The 25,059-nt window shown below is 44.3% G+C and overlaps 1 protein-coding gene across 1 annotated transcript in view; it reads right to left on the reverse strand.

Moving 5' to 3' along the window:
• Window positions 1-733: 733 nt before the first annotated feature.
• Window positions 734-25,059, reverse strand: part of LOC139389871 (voltage-dependent N-type calcium channel subunit alpha-1B-like) — a 143,263-nt gene continuing 118,937 nt past the window's right edge. The window contains exons 33-49 of the mRNA XM_071136869.1: window positions 24,893-24,976; window positions 23,771-23,887; window positions 23,593-23,658; window positions 23,296-23,387; window positions 22,899-23,049; window positions 19,409-19,536; window positions 19,023-19,119; window positions 16,203-16,308; window positions 15,371-15,478; window positions 9,762-9,889; window positions 9,317-9,558; window positions 8,971-9,106; window positions 8,541-8,657; window positions 6,934-6,972; window positions 5,783-5,984; window positions 4,798-5,018; window positions 734-4,246 (exon numbers count right to left, since the gene is read on the reverse strand). Coding sequence (XP_070992970.1) covers window positions 3,674-4,246; window positions 4,798-5,018; window positions 5,783-5,984; window positions 6,934-6,972; window positions 8,541-8,657; window positions 8,971-9,106; window positions 9,317-9,558; window positions 9,762-9,889; window positions 15,371-15,478; window positions 16,203-16,308; window positions 19,023-19,119; window positions 19,409-19,536; window positions 22,899-23,049; window positions 23,296-23,387; window positions 23,593-23,658; window positions 23,771-23,887; window positions 24,893-24,976 — 2,607 coding nt within the window. The 3' untranslated portion in view covers window positions 734-3,673. The remainder of the gene's footprint in view (window positions 4,247-4,797; window positions 5,019-5,782; window positions 5,985-6,933; window positions 6,973-8,540; window positions 8,658-8,970; window positions 9,107-9,316; window positions 9,559-9,761; window positions 9,890-15,370; window positions 15,479-16,202; window positions 16,309-19,022; window positions 19,120-19,408; window positions 19,537-22,898; window positions 23,050-23,295; window positions 23,388-23,592; window positions 23,659-23,770; window positions 23,888-24,892; window positions 24,977-25,059) is intronic.

The following is a 25,059-nucleotide window of genomic DNA, read 5'->3' on the forward strand; positions in this document are numbered from 1 at the left end:
AGGAGAGATTCTTTCTTCAGACACCTGCTGAGACCATTTGCCGAGACCCAATTCACGTAAAAAGTTTGAAGTCTCACGACAAATGGAAAATTATAGAGAAATGAAATCAACGAAGAAAGGTGTGTGATACATTGATGACCTCGACCTTACCTTTCCTAACGATGTACGAGCCCGTATCCTTTTGAGTATCTTTAATAGCAGCTCCATGATAGTAAATAGCCTACGATAAATTCAATAATTTTAATGGGAGATAACATAGCTCTTGTTCCGTTTTATACACAACAGCAATGACAACAAAAATAACAAAACAAAATTAATTTGAATATCTATGTTAGGTTGTCAAATTACTTTCATTACTTTTAAATCGCATGATTAAAAATGTACCATTGTCTGTAAATTGCTGTCTTGTTTTAGGCAGTCTCAAGACAGTAGATGCTTCAACTGTTTCCTGCAACCTGAGCATCACCGGGATGTTCCACCTTGTGTATTTTGGGGAATGTCTCCGCCTACTGTAGGCTGCCCACCAATAACATTGCGCCATTGACAACTTATTGCACAGCAGACACCTTCACCCATCCTAATAAGTCAAACACCTCTCTTATACTTTCACTGGACATCAACTGTTCTCTTATTCAATAAACAAATCATTTTACAGCTATTATACATATTGAGGCCTGTGTGTTTCATTTTTTTATTTTTTAATCAAGGAACTTGGCTTCATACAAAATGTAAATGTAGAAACAACTGCAGAATTCAAATTCTGTCCAATAAACATAAATCAGGCAACAAAAACTCAGACCCAAATAAGGAATGTTCCATCTCTGTTGCATGGCTGGAACTATCATCATTGTTCAATACTATTTTTATATAAAGTAATTTTTTCCAACAAACCCCACAGATTATATATATATATATACCGTATATGTATATATATATATCAAAGATCAATAAAAATGAACAAGAAATGAATACATGGTATCAAAAAAAGTACTACAGTTTTTACATGCACATACATTATCAGAACATGCAAACATGATTTTCTCCAGAAAACAGCCACATGTACACTGCAGTTGGTATGCAGAGAGAGAAATAGGAACAGTTCAATGTTTGGCAACCAACTGTGAGAGACTTTGGCGTGGATATGTTTCTTTTGAAATAGTACAGAGGCCGTAGAGATGAAGGAAGAGACTGATAGTATACGTTTCAGTTTTTACCCACTACGGCAACATGTCAAGGGGAAATAATTGAAGGTACCTGTACAAGAATGTGGATCATTTTTACCATTACATTTTATTTAATGTTTATGAACACCCTCCTCTGGACTGACCCCCCCTCTCTTAGGTGACCTAACATGGAACAGATAACCATTAGTATGACATTGTTTACTTACTTTTTAAGACACAAGTTTTTCCTTTTGACATCGTCAACGTGGGTAAATTGTATGCATGCAAATATATAAAGTTGCTGTATTTCTAAATATCCTCTTCATTTCTGCTTCAACTCGTTGTGCCGTACGCATTTTAAAATACATGTTTTATACATGTTTGAAAACGTTTTTTTTTTTATATATAAAGATTTGGTCACAATCATGCTGTAGTATGAATCTGGAGATCTCCGCATGTAAAGCTACAATATGGATGAAGTATATGACCGTAGTGTCCTCTTGTTGCATAGCCCTACTTTCTCTGTCATCAAAACCCTGCTTCTGGGAAATATGCAGTACAGAACCCCGACGAGTGTGCAGACATTGCAACACCTGGCCCCGCTTACTGTATCTCCAATACTATCAGTAATTGAGCAACACTTTTGCTGGAGTAGAGCATCCCTTAAACAGCACACCGTGCCACATTCCACCACCAATGTAGAATAGAAAAGAAACGAAACTCTTCCAAGCACTAGATCATCCATCCCAGGGAAACACATTTAATTTTGTTTTATATTGTATTAATATCCATATATTATCTGAAGCAGATGTGAACCATCAACATTATCGGTTACCATGGCTGGGTAGATAGAACGCTAGAAAGTGTGAACCATATTTATGCTATATCTGACGGGCTAAAACCTTAACATAGAGGGGTCTGAGCCAATGGGGAGACACAGGGGGGTACAGTGTGCTGGTGCCAGGGGCTCGACTCAGAGTATACACTCATTAGGGATCTGCATCTATCTCTGCTTCTCAAGCACATCCATCCAAAAAGTGCACCCTGTTTGTTTCTCATCAGATTCCTTATGTTCTATACTAACTCTGCAGTTATAGCATTGAAACAGATGGTAGCTTGCGATGCTTTCGCAGTTGACTAACCTCACCAGGAAAGTGACTATACACTACTGCATCTTCATAACTGTTGTGGACCAGGTTTATGATTTAAACATGCAGTGTTACTCTGATTGTGTCTTCCTAACTGGATTTATATGCTACTAATGCAGTTTTCATGTTTGTTAAGTGTTCATACGATGATTTTGCCCCAACCTTCGTCATCCCCACTCAAATTGATGAAATATATTTACCAAAAGGAAAATCACTTGTGAAAATGATCAGCAATCATAGGTTAATTAATAGTGTACATTTAAAAAGCATTTCTTTTTCTTGAAGAAAAGTTTATGTTTCTCAGATAAGGCTTTCTGTACATCTTGCTCTCCTGCAGAACTACCAAATAACTACTTAAGTGTTGACGCTTTACAGAAACGGGTTTGACTTTGCATCTTTACTACAGCATGTCTAAAAGGATAGGCACTTTGTTTTAAACATCTGAAGCAGACCGTCTGTAAGAAACATTCAACCTGAAATGATGGCAAACTTGAAGCAATTTACATAAACAAAGTTGTTTTTACAAGATACAAAATATGCACACAATGAAAAGATAACATATACCATAGTTGTATATAAAACCCATCACATTTCATTTCCTCTCCTCATTTCTCTGAAGTAGTAGTAGTGAAATTTGCAACGGTAAACAGTAACAAATCAACAATCACTGTCTGTAATGACAACATCGATCCCTCTATTCGATCAGGCTGTATCTTCTGACAGAAAGGGAATGTCATATAAAGGGCTAGGCTACTGTAAATCCCTTTATATCATGGAATGGTAAGAGTCCCAAAGCAAAGTAGAATAGCTGTTGTGCAGTTTTACTTTCAAGTGCCTTTCAAGTTTGAATAAATCTCTCGGACTACTTCCTTATCGCGTGTTGTTACAGATACTAAACAATACATGGGTGTCCCCCTGCTCATCACAGAGTTAGCAAAGAGGCCTGCTACTCGCCCATCTCTATTGTGAGTAACTGTAGTAGAGTTTCTTATGTCACTATTTGGGTCACTATCAAGACTAGGTAAAGCATTTTTTTAAGTTGGATGTTCTCAAAGTAATTCAGTTTGATAAAGAATCAAAGCAAAAGTGCCCTCAATTAAACATGCCACTGTCTTCAGTGCATAAGACAAAGTCGGATCAAACTCAATTACCAACAATTCACCGAATCCACATCCAATTTCATTTTCATCAAGTTACTAAAAACGGTGCTGCTTTGTTCACATTCAAATGAATCCCAACCCTTCCTTGGCTCCCATTAGCTTTACATACAGCAACAGTGTAAACTAAATCCTTCAAAAAAAGATGATAAAACTCATCACGATTCCTAAAAAAATGCAATAAAAACATCTGTTCAAAGCCATGCTAGCACCATTCATCCTCATCTGCCTCGTGGTAGTACCTGGGTGCCCTGGCGCCAGAGCCAGACTCCGGGCTGGCGTTGCCAATACCACCAAAGGTGAAGTGGTATCCGTTGGGCACCGCATGGCTCTGCTGGGGTGGCGGAGGCAGGTGGAGGGGCCCCGGCCCCATCTGAGGCAGTGCGGTCCGAGGGGAGCGTGCTCTGGCAGCATAGGGGCTCAGCAGCTCGTCCCGGAGGCTGCAGTACAGACTGCCCTGGCCATGGGCTTCCCTGTGACTGTAACCCAGGAAGGGCTCAGAGCTGATGCGGGTGACAGGGGAGGGGATGTGGGAGGAGCCACTGTGCAGCAGGGCGTTGTGCTCAGACAGCCCGCGGCTCAGCCGGCCAGGACTCAGGGTGGGCAGGCCACTGCTACACTGGGCAGACACAAAGTGCACAGGGGAGGAGTTGGCAGTCTTGTAGGCCACCCCGGGGCGGGGGGTCAGGGGGGTCTGGGGTAGCTGCCTGCGTCCACGGCTGGGTGTGCTAGCCCCTGAGGTCATCATCACTGGGCTGCATTTAACCGAACCACTACCCTAGATGAAAATTGGACAAAGCAATTTAAAACAATAAAAACGATGAGGTCATGGTCACCAGAAGGAAGGGAAAGACACCAACATTGGATGGAGAGGAGAGAGAGGACAGTGGGAGAGGACAGACGACACAACCAAGGAGGACAGGTCAGCAAAAGAAAGGAGAAGATGACAGACAAAATGGACAGAAAATGGTGAATAAGAGGAAGAAGAGTGGAAAGAGAATTGAAAGGCCATGAGTGGTTGTACTAAAGGCAGAAAGAAGAGAAAGTTGAGTTTCAGCCGAGGCAGAAAGAGAAAGCAGACAGATCCTCATCAAGAGAGTTGCACACAAAATACACGGTGCTGTACTAAACCAGACAGACATATACTTACTGATAATGTGTAGTGTGTGTATTGTTCAGATTCTCATTGCGTACCTGATTCCTTCCCATGCTCTGCTCATATCATACCAAGCCTACAGTATACCCTGTCATGTTTTGTCCTCACATATCCTGCCGTACCCATACTGTGCCCTGCCCTGCCCATATCCTACCCTACCAATGCCCTCCCACCTGCTTGTTGATGCTGGGGTCCTGCACCTCGCTGGGGGAGGTGGCACAGCTGGTGGTGGCAGACTTGGTGGTGTGGCAGTGTTCCCTGCTGCCGTAGCGATCGCAGGAGTAGTACCGCTGCTTCTCTCCCGCCGTCGAGTGGTTCTTCCTCTCATGGGAGCGGCCGCGGTCCTGCACCCTGTCTCTAGACGAGGGCTCTGCAGCCGGGTCTCCTGGTGTACCTTAGGAATACACACCAGGGTTAGGGTTATGGCCAGGGTTAGGGTTGGGGTTGAGGGTAAGGGCATAACCCTAACCATAATCTTGGCATAAAGCTAACCCTAACCCTAGCCTTATGTTCAAACCGGGCCTCAACCTACTGTAACCCCCCCCCCCCCCCCCCCCCCAATTCACCTCTTAAGCCCCATTCAACCGCTGATTGAACCCAGTCTATACCTCACTCCGAAAGAGAAGATTCTTAAACACTCACAAAGGCCAGACTACTACCACACCAAAGGCTTTTCTCCCCTAAAGTTCTCCTCTCCCCAGCATTGCCCTGCTAAGACAAGAGGTGCCCATTATTAGCAGGTCATTGGGTGTGCATGTCTGTCAGTCCCTTTTATCTTTGTGATAAAGGCCAGCTGCAGAGCTCCATTCTAACCGCCCAGAGCGGATCTCTATAGACGAGCCCCAGCTGGCTGGGCTATGGTCTGCTTCTCACTCTCATGGTCCAAACACACACATTTCGTGATCAGGGTATTGGTGGTGGGCACTCATATAACATACATAACAAGACCCCCTTTAACCTCACCGATAAAGTGATCCCTAACATTGCACATTTAAAACACGATTGGCATTGCTGGCAAAAATAATATTACCCTGTGTTTCAAGAATACGATTGAGCACCATCTTTGATGTGTGTGTGTGTGTGTGTGTGTGTGTGTGTGTGTACTTGTAGTGTGTGTCATTGTGTATGCGTGTCTGTGTGTGGTGTTTGTGCACTAACCAGCGGTGCTTGGTGTCCTGTCGAGTGACCGCTGCTTCTTGTCCCTCTCTCTACGGTGGTGGCAGCGGTGGTGGTGGTGGTGGTGAGGCCTTTCCTGGATGCTGGGCGTCTCCAGGGTGTAGTCACGCAGGTTCGCCTCTTGGGGGCGCTGTGGGGCATGGGTGGACGCAGAGCGCTTCATCGGGCTGCAGTCAGGAACAGGCTGTGTGGAACCAATGAGGAAGAGGGATCACTGACTAGTGTATGGAAACTTACATCGCTGCTAAGCTGAGTGAAACGAGACCTGTTATACAGATGTTGATCTCTTCTCTAATCGGTTTTCAAAGTGAACTCGTAATCCAGCTGGAAATTGTAATCATCATTGTGATTATCAAACTGGAATGCTGATCGGAAAATGAGAACTGAGCGTATGGGATAAAGGAGACGTATGCGCCTCACCGATTCCATTGTGAAACACCATTTCCACCAGGTGGAGACACATCTGTCCTACAGAGCCTCGCTGCAAAACATACGACTCACATGGTCAATGTCCTCAACAAATATATTCACCTAGATAGATTGCTGTTGGTAAAACCATAGACACGGCTACCAATTTCCCTAAGTCTTAGTTGGTGCTTGAGGATAAGAGCATAAAAGGGGAAACAGAAGCAATGTTTCCACCTGTAGCAGCAGACCTTTTCTCTCTTCAAAACACCTCCATCTGATCACTAGTTTACTACTTACCAATTCCATAGGCTTGGTATCTAAGAGCAGGTTGGAGTGGGCAGATGTGTTTTAATGAGTGTTGTTCAGTCCCCGTAGAATGATGAAAGGAAAAGCCTCCTCTATGAGATGCACTTCACCTGGCAAGGCCTTTGATTTCAAGTTTTACACCGAGCTTAACTCTTATCCTAAAATCACTCGGTATATCTCCCATATTGTATACGACAGAACAGAAAACATGTAGACTGGGTTCTTAATGTACGACCAAGTGTCAAACACGGACCATACGGCAGAAGCATATGCTTGCGGGACCGAGCATTTTACACACCTGCACGGCTAGATAATACAAAATATAATTTAGTTTTAGACATACTAGTACTTTGGGATCAACAAACAAAGAAGATGTGGTGCAGGGGAGATACTGAGGGACCGGAGAAAGGGGTACATACGGCCAGCAGGGTCCCCGGGGAGTGGCGTGACTGGCTCCTCTGTCACACAGCGGAGAACCAGGAGGAGGATCATCGGAAGGCATCAAGCCAAAGAGACAGGAGAGAAAACGAGGTGCAGACGGAGAGGGTGACATTGAACAGTTAAGACAAAGAATAGTGGAGAAGTAGCAGGAAAATAACAGTGGTGTTATTACATGCTTATTAAAAAGTAGTGATCCCTTTGTAAATATGACATAATTATGATTGAAGGGCCACTGAGGGCATTTGCCGTTCAGCACACCTTTTTATAGAAAGGATAAACCGGTTATATCTCATTGTGTTTCAGCACCTGGTAATAAGACAGAATTACCCATTCCAATCAGACAGAACTGGTCTTCATGTCTTGTGATACTCAATGCCCCCGTCTCTAGCCTAGATTCCTAGACCATGAATACTAAGATATCCTAGAAAACATATCTGGCTCTTTAGCTTTTGTTCTTGTGAGTCAAGCTTCTGATCTAGCAGAGGGCAAGTCTATGGGGTAGAGCTGCCCCTAGGGAATCAAAAAGGTTTAATCCATATTAAGAGGTGCTGAAACCACTAAATCAACATCTATTGCCTCTTATCATCCGGCACTCCAGTATAAAGAGATTTGGGCTTAGCTTCTCACTGGGATTCAGGTGAGGGTTCATGTCGGCCCTGGGTGTCACATGTCAATACTGCACAAAGAGGATGTTGAGGAGGTGGAGGCAGGCTGGCTGGGAGATTTTACGCCCTGATCCGGTCTGGCATCGCCAGGGAGTGGGAAATGAGGCATTACCCCAAAAAGGGAAACAATTTAATTAAGCGATGGAAAACCAAGCCGGAGAGAGAGTGAAATCCATCAGTCTGTTTCAGGGTAGAGTTCAGACTACGTGCCTCCCCATTTCACTCTAACGATAGCAAGCCATCTCAGAAAGGCCAACTCTAATTGTCTTTGTTGAAGGATTTCCTGCCCTCGTTAGAAAAAGTGAGAAAAAGTAGACAGCAGGTCACGAAGCAATCTCCCTCTCCTCTCATCCAATTTATCCCCCTCTTTACATTCTCTATCTTATAGTAACATGATTACTCTCTTCCTCCCTGAATGCATGAGGGATCACCCCTTTCATTTTCTACCCACAACCATTTTGAGCCACTATAATTTTTGTATTTCCTTCTGTTGGCAGCAGAGGAAAAACGATACAGGACAAATAGTTGGCGGTCTTCCAGGCTCTAATCAAATTATTCAGGACTTCTTCTGTGCACTAAAAGTAGGATCAACACACATCTATTCTAATTGGCCTCTGAAAGGAATGCACTTAAATGCAACAATCGATCAACATAAATATCACTCAGGAAATGAGGAGCTGATTATATTTCTTGGGACGAATTGAAGGATTCATTTTTGTTATTTTTCAGCAGTTATACTGCAGTAATATTGGCTGAAATTGAACCCCTCAAAGATAGCCACCTGACCATAGTAATCTGCCCGCAGTATAGCCACTGATGTGTAACAAAATGCAACCATGCTTTCTCCAATATAGTTTAGTCATGGCATGCCGCATCTGCTATGCTTCACAAATGATGTGTATGTCTTAGGGTGTCTTTACCTGCAGCTCTGCGTTGAGGCGGGGCATGGACACAGCCCTCCCCTGGCTCTCCAGTCCAGACCCAGGACCAGGCACTGTGCTGTCACTGGTGTCCATCTTCCTCATCTCCACTGACTCCTGGAGGACATAAGACACACACATAAGCACGACGCATGCGCACACACACACACACACACACACACACACACACACACACACACACACACACACACACACACACAGAGACAGAGAGAGAGAGAGAGACGTGCTTGCATACAGATAAGTATATCCAGTCAAGTTAAGTACTAGGAACAGATACATCAGGAGAGAACATGCAGGTCGCAGGCCATAATGTTCATGTGTGCGAAGGCCATGATGTTCATGTGTGCGAAGGCCATGATGTTCATGTGTCTGTAATACAGCAGAGGGCAGTCTGGAATGGCTACAGTACCTGGGGAAGGGTTGTGTTTGGGACATCTTCAGACTGGCCCCTTTGGACAGGTGTCTTATTCCTGGGTCTGTGGACCTCTCTAGACTTCTCTGACACCCAGGAGGACGATCCTTTCATGGTGCCATCATGGCCTGGCCTGAATTGTTAATCATAAGTAAATGTAGACGTTAGTCGTCATACAATGACTAACTGATTGTAAATTAAAATAGTTTTGTATTAACTTTGATGTTAACGTCACGGCTTTGCCACAAGTCTTTGTCAAAGGCAAAACACAGTTACAATTGTCATAAATGTAAACCCCCAAAAAAATCGGGATTGTTTGAGACACGCATGCTAGTGAACTCACAGTGTGCCTCCGTTGTTGAGCAGGGTGGAGCTGGGTCTAGGTAAGGCCTGAGGCTGAGGAAGTAGTTCACAGGGAGGCTCCATGTTGTTGAGCAGGGTGGAGCTGGGTCTAGGTAGGGCCTGAGGCTGGGGCTGAGGAAGTAGTTCACAGGGAGACTCCATGTTGTTGATGGCCTTCTCCTTCTCTTTCTCCTGCTTGTAAGTCAGGGGCAGTATTGGTTTAAACAGAGCCCCCACCTTACCCTGTGGATGAAAGACGGCAAGATGCTCAACATACTGAACATGCACAATATTGATCCAGGTCTCTGCCTCCAGAATATAGTCAATCAAAATTCTGGAAATGTGAGTCATATTAGTTTTGTTAGGAGATGTTTGAAACATTTTCATCCAGGGGTGAAATTTATGCCTCCTGGGCATCAGCAATAGTGTGTGTGTGTGTGTGATACCTGGGAGCCGGCAGCATTCTGTTGCTGTTGCTGCTGTTGCTGCTCCTTGAGCCTCTTGGCTCGGTTCTGCTTGTAGTAGTCAAAGATCATCAGGGCTGCATACACCTTCCCAACAGTAAGCTCATTGGCTGAGAGAGGTACACAGGGGAGTGGTTGATGAAAACTTCTGAAAACCTCTGACTTATCCATTATCTCATCCATCTGTATTGGTCTCATCCAAACTCTCTGATGCCAGTTTATCGCTAATACTATTCAGTCGAACCAAAGGTATCACTTGAAACAAAGAGGGATTTAGCTGTTTGAAGAAAATTGCTGCATGCCAGGCTTGAAAGAAGGAGAGAAGAAGTATCTGTTTAAAATGCCATTGTTCTCAGGTGAGATGCTTAGATCCTGCCACAAGATGTCAGTGGAGACAAAGCAGATGACTGGAATCTTAACTGACGGCCAAGTGAGAGCAAAGGTCCTACATGTTATGACAACCTGTGTGTCATCTACAGTTTGGAAGGGGATCAACTCTTACAAGAGCAGCAAGTATATTTTTTGATTAAATTAGAAGCTGTTAGTATTGTCTTGCTAGGGAAATTGAATTGTTTCTGTCTTTTACCTAGTAGCCTAGTTAACTTCACTAGGGTAGTAGTGGGCAGCATTCAGAATTTTGGATGAAAAGCGTGCCCAAATTAAACTGCCTGCTACTCAGGCCAGAAGATAGGATATGCATGTCATTAGTAGATTTGGATAGAAAACACTCTCAAATTTCCAAAACTGTTAAAATAATGTCTGAGTATAACATAACTGATATGGCAGGCGAAAACCAGAGGAAAATCCAACCAGGAAGTACTATTATTTTGAAAGGCTGTTTTTCCATTGAAAGCCTATCCACCATACAAAGACTTAGGACCCAGTTCACGAGCTCTGTGGCTTCTTCTACATGTGGCCAGTCTTTAGGCATTGTTTCAGGCTTTTACTCTGAAAAATGAGGGAGATACAGAACTTTCAATCAGTGGCCAGCGGAAATTTCCAGACATCAGCCATGCGCCTGATCGGGAACATGCCTTTCGTGTTTCTCTTTTTCTATTGACGAAGCGTTTGTCCGGTTTAAATATTATTGATTATTTATGACAAAAACAACCGGAGGATTGATTTTAAACATAGTTTGGCATGTTTCTATTAACTTTTATTGTACTTTTTAAAAACTTTTTGTCTGGACTTAGTGCATGCGCCTTGAGCATTCAGATTAGTGGACAAAACGCGCAAACAAAAAGGAGGTTTTTGGCCACCAGATGAAGATCATCAAAGGTAAGTGATTAATTTTAATGCTATTTCTGACTTTTGTGAGTGTGCTTTTGCTGTAAAGCCTTTTTGAAATCTGACACAGCGGTTGCATTAAGGTGAAGTGTATCTTTATTTCTATGTTTAAAACTTGTAGCGTTTATCAATGTTTATAATGAGTATTGCTGTAATTTGATGTGGTTCTCTGCACTTTCACCGGATATTTGTTTGAGACAATGCATTTCTGAACATAATGCGCCAATGAGATTTTTGGATATAAATATGAACTTTATCGAACACAACATACATGTATTGTGTAACATGAAGTCCAATGAGTGCCATCTGATGAAGATCATCAAAGGTTAGTGATTAACTTCATCGCTATTTCTGACTTGTGAGCCCTCTCCCTGGGTGGAAAATGGCTGTATGGTTTTCTGTGACTAGGTGCTGACCTAAGAAGGAAGGAAAGTGAGGAAGGCTCCACACCACTCTCTCACTTGAGTATCTTACCTAGTTATTTTCTGATGATCTCATTTTACTATTTTATAGCTTTGCCAAGTATGTGTGTGTTTCCCATCCCAGGTAACTCCTCTCCCTGTAGGTTTTACAGACGCTCCCAACTCCATAGCTGCAACCCATCTAATTTAATGTATCCTGTGTGCACAACCCATGTGGAGTTCCGAGTCTCCAGCAGCTTTTGAATCTGCCGATCTGCAGTCAATAAGGCTGAGTTCATCTGGCTGGTTGAGAGAATGCCAAGAGTGTGCAAAGCTGTCATCAAGGCAAACGGTGGCTATTTTGAAAAATCTCTAATATATTTTGATTTGTTTAACTTCTTGGTGACAGGGGGTCAGTATTGAGTAGCTTGGATGAATAAGGTGCCCAGAGTAAACTGCCTGCTGCTCTGTTCCAGATGCATATTATTAGTAGTATTGGATAGGAAACACTGAAGTTTCTAAAACTGTTTGAATGATGTCTGTGAGTATAACAGAACTCATATGGCAGGCGAAAACCTGAGACAAATCCAACCAGGAAGTGGGAAATCTGAGGTTTGTAGTTTCATTTAAGTGATTGCCTATCCAATATGCTGTGTCTATGGGGCCAGATTGCACTTCCCGAGGCTTCCAGCAGATGTCAACAGTCTTTAGAACGTTGTTGGAGGATTCTATTGTGGAAGGGGGTCGAATAAGAGCTGTTTCAACAAGTGGACTAGGCTGTGGCCAACCAGTTGTTTACTGCGCGGTCACACGGTTTGAATATTATTGAAGATTTATTAGGATTGATTGTAAACATCGTCTGACATGTTTATACAAACGGTAATGGAACTTTTTTGACTTTTCGTCTGGATTTTGCACTCGCGCATTGTGCCTTTGGAATAGTGAACTAAACGCAGGAACAAAAGGTATTTGGACATAAATATGGATGTAATCGAACAAAACTAACATTTCTTGTAGAAGTGGGAGTCCTGGGAGTGCATTCCGACAAAGATCAGCAAAGGTAAGTGAAGATTTAAATGCTATTTATGACTTTTGTTGACTCCACAACTCAGATTATTGAATATTGTGCTTTTGCCGTAAAGCTTTTTGGAAATCTGACACAGCAGTTGCATTAAGAACAAGTTTATCTTTAATTCTATGAAAAACATGTGTCTTTCATCAAAGTTTATGATGAGTATTTCTCTTATTTGATGTGGCTCTCTGCAATTTCTCCGGATGTTTTGGAGGCATTTCAGAACATGGAACCAATGTAAACTGAGGTTTTTGGATATAAATATGAACTTGATCGAACAAAACATACATGTATTGTATAACATTGAGTCCTGTGAGTGTAATCTGATGAAGATCGTCAAAGGTTAGTGATTCATTTTATCTATATTTCTGCTTTTTGTGACATAATGATATGTTCTGCTTTCGCCGAAAAGCCTTTTTGAAATCGGACACTGTGGTTGGATTACCGAGAGGTGTTTCTTTACAATGGTGTAAAATACTTGTATGGTTGAGGAATTTAAATTATGAAATTTCTGTTGTTTTGAATTTGGCGCCCTGCAATTTCACAGGCTGTTGGCGAGGTGGGACGCTAGCGTCCCGAACGATCCCAGGGAAGTTAACACTTTTTTGGTTACTACATGATTCCATATGTGTTATTTCATAGTTTTGATGTCTTCACTATCATTCTACAGTGTAGAAAATAGTCCAAATAAAGAAAAACAATTGAATGAGTAGATGTTCTAAAACTTTTGACCCGTAGTGTATGTTCTCCTTCAATCCCTACACTTTTTGGCCCTGACAGAGACATGGATTTCCCCAGACACCACTGCTACTCCAGCTACTTCATCTGACTATATGTTCTCTCATAGTCCGAGAACATCTGGTCGTCGCAGTGGTGGCGCACTACTCATTTCTCCCAAGTGGAGATTTTCTCTTCTCTCCTCTCTCACCTGTTGATCTCCTCATTTGAATTCCATGCTGTCACTGCTCCACTCAAGCTTAACATTGATGTCATCTATCACCCAACAGGTGCCCTTGGAGAGTTCCTCAATGAGCTTGACACCTTGATAAGTACATGTCCTGAGGATGGCTCACCACTCATCATACTGGGCGACTTTAACCTTCAGCTTCAATACATTTCTTTCCACTCCTTTTCTCTTTTGACCTCGCCCTTTCTCAGTCACGTCCCACTCACAAGGCCGGCAATATGCATGACCTCATCTCCACTAGAGGCTGTTCACCTACTAATCTCACTGCAACCCCCCTTCATGTCTCTAATCACTACTTTGTTTCCTTTTCTCTCCATCTCTCCTCCAACCCCACAGACTCAGCCCCTACCCAGATGGTCATGCGCTGCCGCATCTTCTCTCTTCCTTATGCTAAATCATTCTCCCTCCTGTCACCTGACTCTGCATCTTCGACCCTACTCTCCCTCCCTTTCTGCATACTTTGACTCACTGTCCCCTTTCCTCCCAGCCAGCCCTACCTTTCTCTCCCGCTTCATGGCTGAGTCACTCACTGCGTGCTAACAGAACAGGGCTACGAGCAGCTGAGCAGAAACGGAGGAAAACTAAGCTTCTGGAGGACCTATCATCCTGCAGATTCATGTTCTGCAACATTGGTAGCGTACAACCTGTCCTCACACAGGAAGCGGCGCTGGTCCTAATCCAGGGACTTGCCTACGGAGCAGCAAGGGGAACTGCACCTCCTTACCTCCAGGCTATGCTCAAACCCTACATCCCAACCCGAGCACGTTCCACCACTTCTGGTCTCTTGTCCCTCTTATCTACCTTTTCTTCCTCTGTATCCGCTGCTAAAGCTGCCTTCTATCACTCTAAATGTCAAGCTTCTGCCTCCAACCCTAGGAAACTATTTCTTCTTCATCCTTAATCCTCATCCCCTCCCTCCTCCCTCTCTGCAGATGACTTTGTCAACCACTTTGAAAAAAAGGTTGAAGACATCTGCTCCTCTGTCACTCGGCCTACTGAGTCCACTGTTCCCAGTCACACAGAACTACCCTACGCCTTGACATCACTCTCCCCTCTCTCTCCAGATTAAATCCCCACCACCTCAAACTCAACTTCGACAAAACGGAACTACTCTTCCACCCGGGAAAGGCCTGCCCACTCCCAGAACTCTCCATCATGGTTGACAACTCCACGGTATTCCCCTCCCAGAGTGCAAAGAACCTTGGCATGACCCTGGTTAACACCCTGTCATTCTCTGCACACATCAAAGTAGTGACTCTCTCCTGCAGATTCATGTTCTGCAACATTGGTAGCGTACAACCTGTCCTCACACAGGAAGCGGCGCTGGTCCTAATCCAGGGACTTGCCTACGGAGCAGCAATGGGAACTGCACCCTCTTAACTTCAGTCTATGCTCAAACCCTACATCCCAACCCGAGCACGTTCCACCACTTCTGGTCTCTTGGCCCTCCCACCCCTACTCAGCCCAGTCAAACCTCTTCTCTGTCCTGGCACCCCAATGGCGGAAAAAGCCTCCCCCTAAAGTCAGGACCTGCCCATCTCCCGAAAACATCTGAAACCCTACCTCTTTGAAGAGTATCCTAAATGACTCTCACAGGAAAATGTACTTGATTCGATTGTGATGTGTTGTTGGCTCATCTAGCTATCCTAAGATGAATGCACTAATTGTAAGTCGCTTTGGATAAGTGTCTGCTAAATTACTACACATTTTTTATGTTGTTTCAGAGTGAGGATTCTGGGGCTTGCCACTTTAAGATGTGGCATAAACAGAATCACAGACAGTCCAGGTATCCTTCTTGTAAAGATGAAATATATCAGTGACATGAAGCAAGGAGCCGAGAGGACTGCCGTGCAGAGGTGCTTACGTTTGTGTGGTGTAACCAACAGATCCATAGTCTTCTGTGAAAGGCTTGGCCAAACTGTAGAGAGCTCTTTCTTCAGTTCAGCATCAGAAAGACGCTGGGCAACCATCCCTAAGGAGAAGATCGCAAGAGAAAATAGAATATTCTTGCATCAAATACACACAATTATCTAATTTAAGTACAGCAACAAAAGATTAAGACAGAAAAGTAAACATGAGCTTGCAGAGTCATTGTGGAGGTGAACCAGAGAGAGAATAACTTATTGAAAGCGGCAGTGAGCAGTGAAGCTAGAGAAAAGCATACTGCACTGTGACGTCATTCAACTACGCAGCACAGGCCCTAAACACAAACCCCACCACAGAGCAGCCTAATGAGACCAAATGGGACCCATATCTACTAATGCAAACCTTCTGTAAGCAACAAACAAGCAGCATATGTCCCTGCTACGCATCCAGGGGACTTCACAACATCTGTCTGTCTGTCTGTCTGTCTGTCTGTCTGTCTCTGTCTGTCTCTGTCTGTCTCTGTCTGTCTGGGAGGACAACGTGATGGATGGCTAAATCTAACATTTACAACTAGTGTTTGTTGCTTTTGCTTGAGTCATCAAGTCGGCCTCATGATAGGTATGCACCTAGCCTATCATGTATCACACAGGGGTGGAGAGGGGACAGAGTGGGTGGGAGAGAGGACAGGGTGGGGGGAGAGGGGACATGGGTAGGGGGGGAGAGGGGACATGGGTAGGAGGGAAAGGGGACAGGGTAGGAGGGAGAGGGGACAGGGAAGGGGGGACATGGGCGGGGGCAGAGGATAGGGAGAGAGAGAAGGGCGGTCTCACCTGAGGACAGTTTGATCTCCAGGGCCGTGCGGATCAGCGCCATGAGAGTGGAGGTAAAGTGGACTGTGTTGTCATCAGCGATGGGCATGTTCATCTTGACTAGCCGCTGGAGAGAATGTGTGGACGGAGGAGGAGGTTAGAAACACACTTCTACTGTTAACACTTCATCCAGACCATCAGCCAATCAGGAGAAACCAGTCTGTGTGCTGCTGGTAATATTCACAGAGGCCCCTACAGCACACAAAAAGCTTTCTCAATGAGTACAAAGAGGAGACAAACTAAACATTCACATTCACTGCTATTGGCTACAGTATGCACTATGCTGCAAGTCAAAGTGCACCGGTGCAAGACTGACATTGATCGAAATAAAAGTGAGAAAGGGCATGTACGCATAACCATGGAAGTGCCTCAAAGATCTCAGGAGCTCCACTCTGTGGTTGCTATACCAACAATCAAACTGAGGTAAAAAGGTATGACGCTGCTCAAGTCATAAACATCTTGAGAACCAATGCCTAGCATCGACAGAAAAAGCATGTGTCACACACAGTCCATTCCAAATAACCTGAACTGCTTATCAAAAGAGATGACATCTACACCACTATATGCATACAGAGCACTATGTTTGATGTTTAAGCTATTGTGGTAGAGTTGAGCTCCCCTGAACACAAAAAAGCATTCCCCTACTATCAGTTGCGGTGCAAAAGTACGACAGAAGTCAGAATGAGAGAGGAGAGGAGGGGAGGGGTGAGACACACACACATACATGTGCACACAAATCCATAGAGAGAAAGTAGAGGTGAACGACAGGATGAGAGAGAATGAAAGATAGAAAGACAGACAGAGAGTAAAGCACACATATTTCTCACACAGGAAAGCAACAGAAGCCACACACACTGGCCCACAAAACCGAAAAACCCCTAGTGGGTAAACTCAGGGGATAGACTGAGATAAGGTAAGGGAGAGCAATACTAAACCCCTTTCCTATAAAACAGATTGATTGGTAAAGGATTTAAATCTGGGGACAGTCCTGGATTGGTTGAATATGTGTGTATTGTAGAATTAAATCGAAATATTCTTCCATGAATTAATCTGCGCATGCCTGCTGTGTTGGATGTATTAAAGGACAATTCCGACACTTTTCAACATCATAATCACCATCTCCAGCACCATACCAGTTCTACATAGGTGAAAACGCCGCGTTTCTGTGATCTGTGGTTAAAAAGATAAGAAGAAAGTTCCCCAAAAACGGTCATTTTCTCAACTTGTAGCAAGTTTCTTGCCAGACGGAGGGTATTTTCTTCCTCCCCATGTCACCGCAAATCTCACAGTGTTTGAAAATCACTATTTTTAAAATGATGATGTCATCAGGTATAACTTTTTACCTTTATATATTTTTCTACAGAAAGTAGAAATGTGGCGTTTTCACATATGTAGACAGTGGTATTGTGCTGGAGATAATAACATGAGGTTGGAAAGTGGTGGTTGCCCTTTCAATTACAGAGACTGGATTATATGAAAACCTATTATGTATTTATTATCCTAAGGAATTTGACACCCACTACCGTAAATGTTACTAAATACTTAGTAACACGTTTTCACATAGTGGGGATACCGTATGCGTCTCATGGTCTATCTCTCCGCCTTAGTGGACATCACCTCACAGGCTGAGCTTGCTCCAAATAAAGTAGCTATGCCCAAAAAAAGAAGGGGAGGGAAGGGGCTACACCAAAGAGATCAGAGCGTTAGCAAAACAAACTAAAGAAACAAGGGAACACTGCAGAGCACAGAGATTGGCTGGAGGTCAAGCCAGCCAATGGGAAGACAGGTCGAGCAGAGGGAGTGGCTACCTTGTAGGCGACTCTTGGCGGACATTTCTTTCCCAAACCTAAGGGTGGGGACATGTGGAGGAGCATCTGATACATATCAAGGTACTTGATACGGCCACTTCACAGAGTAGGAAACAAAAAGCCAAATAAAGAAGGATGGAAAGTTAGAGGAGGAAAGGAACAAAATGTTGTTTTTTTAAGAAACCAAAATGAATAGGAAAAAACAAAAACAGAAATCTGTGTTATTTAGATTTCCAGTAGCGACATGGAGATGGATGCCATCTTTGGCCACGGTGGACCAGGGATGCATCGGTGCGGTGGTGAACTCAGCTCAGGAGGAAGTGAGCTGCTCAGATCCCTGAGGGGAGACATGGGATGGAAGAGTGAGTCTGGAAGAGTGAGAAGAAGAACACACAGGATGCTGATGGGGAGAGAACGACAGCATTGTACGTAGTGTGGATGACGGCTTCTGCATGCTGAGAGACATCCAGGGAGGGTTCACCAGAAGCACGGAAACAAAGGTTTCAATGCCAGACTTTTTTAAAAATCTCAATGAATTAAAGCCCTCCTTTCTCTTTACAACTTTTACGTCTAGGATCCCCAAAACACATTACAGTACGTAAAGACGTTGATCCGATTCAGACGTGTTCATGATCTGAATCAATTTAGGACTAAACATCCAAACGTAATGTTTAATCTAACTGTACATAGATAGGAGACGGAACAGGTGCCAACCAGAATGTGTTCACTGCATACCTCGACACATCATAAATAAAGTAAGCATTACATAGGGATTCCAATGTCAGGTAGAGTTGGGGTTTAACATGGCTTTGAAAGCTTTGTTTCCAGTCTGGCATCATTAACCAAAGCCAGTCAGTCTGGAAGGGCGGGTGCTAGTGTGTAGGCGAGTCATTGGTGCACAGCCATTCACTTAAGTCTCTTGGCATAGGAACACAAAGCACCCTAGTGGAGGAAATGTTCTGGGGTTGCTAACCTTGTACGCTACCCTATTAGGGCAGTTCTTCCCTAAGCCAAGAGGGGGTGAGATAATTCGTAACAAGTTGTACATATCGTTATAGCGAATCCGTCCGCTGCAAAAAGAACAAGCAGATATAAAAACAACAACTTCAGGACAGCTTCAAGATAACAATGATCATCAGAGGGCTGACAGGGTACTAGGAGGTATGCTACCATACCGTACCCTCTACATGACACTACATGGAGGATTGTCAGCAAGTCACAAAGTATCAGGCAGGGATTAGGCAGTCCCCTCCATACTAGCAGCTGTAATACTAGATATCTCTCTGACTGGGCATAGAGGCACAGTAGGAGCACCAGCCAGCCAGATGGCTGAAGGGAGGGAGGGAGAGGGACACATACCAGGCAGCAGGGTCGTACTCAGCCCAAACACGGATGAACTCATCCAGATGATGAGGCCCCAGTATAGACGAGTCTCGAGTCAGGTACTCAAAGTTATCCATGATGACAGCCACAAACAGATTGAGCATCTGGAAGATACAATTCACAAGGATTTATGGGAATAGACACAGTATGCTGGCACAACACTAACTCCTAGTCCTACGTTTCAAATCAAATCCAACTTTATTTGTCACATGCACCGAATATAAGTGTAGACCTTACCGTGAAATGCTTACTTACGAGCCCTTAACCAACAGTGCAGTTCAAGAAGAGTTAAGAAAATATTTACCAAATAAACTAAAGTAAAAAATTATAAAAAGTAACACAATAAAATAACAAAAACGTGGCTATATACAGGGGGTCTGTGTGCGGGGGTACAGGTTAGTTGAGGTAATTTGTACATGTAGATAGGGACGAAGTGACTATGCATTTGGTCCTAGACTTGGCGCTCCAGTAGCGCTTGCCGTGCGGTAGCAGAGAAAACAGTCTATGACTTGTGTGACTGGAGTCTCTGACAATTTTATCGGCTGTCCTCTGACACCGTCTATTATATAGGTCCTGGATGTCAGGAAGCTTGGCCCCAGTGATGTACTGGACCGTACGCACTACCCTATGTAGCGCCTTATGGTCAGATGCCGAGCAGTTGCCATGCCAGGTGGTGATGCAACCGGTCAAGATGCTCTCCATGGTGCAACTGTAGAACTTTTTGAGGATCTGGGGACCCATGCCAAATCTTTTCAGTCTCCTTTTCAGTCTCGCCCTCTTCACGACTGTCTTGGTGTGTTTGGACCATGATAGTTAGTTGGTGATGTGGACACCAAGGAACGTGAAACTCTTGATCCGCTCAACTACAGCCCCTCAATGTTAATGTGGGCCTGTTCGGCCACGATCATCTCCTTAGTCTTGCTCACATTGAGTGAGAGGTTGTTGTCCTGGCACCACACTGCAAGTTCTCTGACCTCCTCCCTATATGCTGTCTCATCGTTGTCGGTGATCAGGCCTACCACTGTTGTGTCGTCAGTAAACTTAATGATGGTGTTGGAGTCATGCTTGGCCACGCAGTCATGGGTGAACAGGGAGTACAGGAGGGGACAAAGTACACACCCCTAAGGGGCCCCCGTGTTGAGGATCAGCGTGGCAGAAGTGTTGTGCCTACCCTTACCACCTAGGGGGTGGCCCATCAGGAAGTCCAGGAACCAGTTGCAGAGGGAGGTGTTTAGTCCCAGGGTCCTTAGCTTAGTGATGAGCTTCGTGGGCACTATGGTGTTGAACGCTGAGCTGTAGTCAATGAACAGCATTCTCACATAGGTGTTCCTTTTGTCAAGGTGGGAAAGGGCAGTGTGGAGTGCTGTTGAGATTTCGTCATCTGTGGATCTGTTGGGGCGGTATGCAAATAAAGTGGGTCTAAAGCAGGCCTGGGCAATTCCAGTCCTCGGGGGCCTGATTGGTGTCACACTTTTCACCCATCCCTTGCAAACACACCTGATTTAAACTAGCTGCATTTTTAACTGAAGATCATGATTAGTTGATTATTGGAGTCAGATGTGTTAGCTGGGGCAAAAGTGTGACACCAATCAGGCCCCCAGGACTGGAGTTGCCCAGGCCTGGTTTAGGGTATCCAGGAGGATGCTGTTGATGTGAGCCACGACCAGCCTTTCAAAGCACTTCATGGTTACCGATGTGAGTGCTATGGGGCGGTAATCATTTAGGCAGGTTGCCTTTGCTTCCTTGGGCACAGGGACTATGGTGGTCTGCTTGAAGCATGTTGGCATTACAGACTTGGTCAGGGAGAGGTTGAAAATGTCAGTGAAGACACTTGCCAGTTGGTCCGTGCATGCTTTGAGTACACGCCCTGGTTTTCCGTCTGGCCCTGCAGCTTTGTGAATGTTGACCTGTTTAAAGGTCCTGCTCACATTGGCTACCAAGAGCATTATCACAGTCATCCAGAACAGCTGGTGCTCTCATGCATGCTTCAGTGTTGCTTGCCTCGAAGCGAGCATAAAAAGGCATTTATATCGTCTGGTAGGCTCGCGTCAACAGGCAGCTAACGTCTGGGTTTCCCTTTGTAGTCCGTAATATTTTTCAAGCCCTGCCACATCCGAAGAGCGTCCGGATTAGTGTCCTGCTTCTTGAAAGCGGCAGCTCTAACCTTTAGCTCAATGCAGATGTTGCCTGTAATCCATGGCTTCTGTTTGGAATATATACGTACAGTCACTGTTGGGACGACGTCGTCGATGCACTTGTTGATGAAGCCGATGACTGAGCTGGTGTATTCCTCAATGCCATTGGATGAATCCTGGAACATATTCCAGTCTGTGCTAGCAAAACAGTCTTGTAGCGTAGCATCCGTGTCATCTGACCACTTCTGTATTGAGCGAGTCACTGGTACTTCCTGCTTTATTTTTTGCTCGTAAGCAGGAATCAGAAGGATAGAATTATGGTCAGATTTGCCAAATGTAGGGCGAGGGAGAGCTTTGTAATGCATCTCTGTGTGTGGAGTAAAGGTGGTCTATAGTTTTTTTTCTCCTGTGGTTGCACATGCTGGTATAAATGTGGTAAAACTGATTTGAGTTTGCCTGCATTAAAGTTCCCGGCCACTAGGAGCATCGCTTCTGGATGAGCATTTTCTTGTTTGCTTATGGCCTTATAGAGTTGGTTGAGTGCGGTCTTAGTGCCAGCATCGGTCTGTGGTGGTAAATAGATGGCTAAGAATAATATAGATGAGAACACTCTTAGTAGATAGTGTGGTCTACAGCTTATCATAAGATACTCTACCTCAGGCGAGCAATATCTCGAGACTTCTTTAATATTAGACATTGCGCACCACCTGTTATTGACACCACCCCACCACTCGTCTTACCAGCTTTTCTGTTCTACCGGTGCATGGAAAATCCCGCCAGCTCTATATTATCCGTGTCGTCGTTCAGCCACGACTTGGTGAAACATAAGATATTACAGTTTTTAATGTCCCGTTGGTAGCATAATCTTAGTCGTACGTCATCAATTTTATTTTACAATGATTGCACGTTAGCCAGTAGAACGGATGGCAGTGGGAGTTGACTCGCTCGCCTACAGATTCTCAGAAGGCAGCCCGACCTTCGCCCCCTTTTCCTCCGTCTTTTCTTCACGCAAATTACAGGGATTTGGGCCCGTTCCCAGGAAAGCAGTATATCCTTCCCGTCGGACACGTTAAAGGAAAAAGCTTCTTCCAGTTCGAAGTGAATAATCGCTGATGTCCAGAAGTTATTTTTGGTCATAAGAGACGGTAGCAGCAACATTATGTACAAAATAAGTTGAACAAATAAGTTAAAAAGGGAGCATGTAAAACGTCAGCCATCCTCTTCAGCTCCATCTTATTCAGATCATTGTCTAATGTTAACATCCCTTATTACTGCACATCAGCCGAACATCAATACAGTTACAGTGTATGTTGGATGACATCAGTACTAACCAGGAAAGAGCAGAGGAAGATGAAGGAGACAAAGTAGAAGTAGGCGAAGTCACTGCCACACTCCTTCCCCAGGTTGCCTGACCTCTCATCACAGGCTCTGTGACTCAAACACGACAGCATGATCTCATGCCACGCCTCCCCTGTGGCACTCCTGGAAAACAAGGGTGGACAGACGGACAGAAATACCTTTTGAGATTACAATGAACACCTCTAACAAAGTTATTGTGGAAGACGGTCACAGTGTACAACTCTGTACAAAGATGTTGCTAGCTACATACAACCCCTGGCTTACAGAGTTACAGGAGAGGTAGGGGAAGGGAGAGGGAGAGGGCAATTGTAATAATGTTGGTGCTCTGTAAAGCAGAAGAAGGAGTGACTAAGGAAAAGGTGTATTTACCTGAACAGCAGCATGAGGGCCTGAAGAAAAGTGCGGAAGTTGTTGTGGTGAGTGATGGCTGTGTCCTCGTTGAGCTCAATGTTTCCAAACACCTGGTATAGTAAGGGATTGATTATACCCACAGATCATGCCAGTTTCTGCCTTACACTGAATAAATATTTTCTTATTCAATAAAAAACTAAATTTCACACCATTTTAGTCCGTAGGGGTGTATAAACCAATTATTTTGACGGAACATTTTCAAGGGAGTCCAGGAAGGAAATGTTCATATTTGGAAAGAATGGAAGCAGCACTCACCTGCATACCAATGATGGCATAGATGAAGAACAGCATCGCTATCAGAAGGCAAACATAGGGCAGGGCCTGGAAGGACAAGAACACTGTTCAGCAAAGTGCTCTAAATGCAAGTAATGTATACAGTGTACTGTGTGTGTGTGTGTGTGTGTGTGTGTGTGTGTGTGTGTGTGTGTGTTACCTTGAAGGACTGGACGAAGGTCCACAGAAGGATACGGATGGTGTATCCCTGCCTCAGCAACTTGATGAGACGAGCTGCTCTGAACAGCCTCAGAAAACTCAGATTCAACAGCCGGTCCTGCAGGCCCAGAGACAAGAACACAGTCAACATTACACCCTTTTCACAGGAGACAATCAAAATATGACTACATATGACGATGATGCAGACAAAACGACATGATTGTATTTGGCTGGTCCTGGTTCAGCTTGCTAAAGGAGGCCAAACAATAAATACATACAGGCCAGTTCACACAGTGCTGTAGCTTATGTAAAGAAGGGAATGAGAAAGAGCAATGAGACAGGAAGTGTAGTCACTCACCGTTGTCTATAAGAGCAGTTGTTTAACCGTAGCAGAATGTGGGCACATCAGTGAATACATTAAACAAGAGGACAATGCAGAGAGAGGGACAGGGAAAGGGAGAGGGACAGGGACAGGGAGGAACAAGGAAAAGTAAGAAAAATAGAAACAGTAATGACATACAGAAAGCCGGTAAAAGCTCAGAACACACACTTAAATCAGTCAATGCATTGGACAATGATACAGACATCTGGACAGATACTGTTGGATACTGTATCAATATGAGTATAGAACATCAATAAACAACTACTACAGGACGTGAGAGAAACATGTTGAGTGATTCACATAGTGCTCAGATGACAATAATCACACACACACACACACACACACACACACACACACACACACACACACACACCCCACTTCCCATCCAAGTGGGATGTTGTAACTCTGGCCATGTTGTAACCCTGGCTGTTGCACTCAGCTGGACTCTGAATTGCCTCACGTTATCAGATCCCATATCAGACATCAGTGATGAATCAATAGTGTTAACATGCAGCTCTGTTCACAAACTTTCTCTCTCCCCCTCTTTGTCTCTGCTATCAGTCCTGGACTAGAGCCAAGACATCTTTGCTGAGATAGCTATTTAGCCTGTGTACAGGGCAGGCCCACATTGTAGGTCTCTGCACTTCAATCATACAATTCTGCCTCATTAGCAAGTAGTGTAATGTATATAGAGGAGAGTGGAAGAAACACGGTTTGTGCTGCGCTGGACTCTTAACTTACATTGATTTCTGTGACCACAATGTCAGTTATACTTCCCAGCACTGTCACAAAGTCAAACACGTTCCAGGCATCCTTCAGGTAATTCTGGAACAAGAGGGATTGAATATCACTCACAGACTCAAGGCATGCAGTGCATTAATTCAATAAGTATCAAATCATTGATCACT

The sequence above is a fragment of the Oncorhynchus clarkii genome, chromosome 30 (genome assembly GCF_045791955.1).
Source record: "Oncorhynchus clarkii lewisi isolate Uvic-CL-2024 chromosome 30, UVic_Ocla_1.0, whole genome shotgun sequence".
Classification (NCBI taxonomy): Eukaryota; Metazoa; Chordata; class Actinopteri; order Salmoniformes; family Salmonidae; genus Oncorhynchus; species Oncorhynchus clarkii.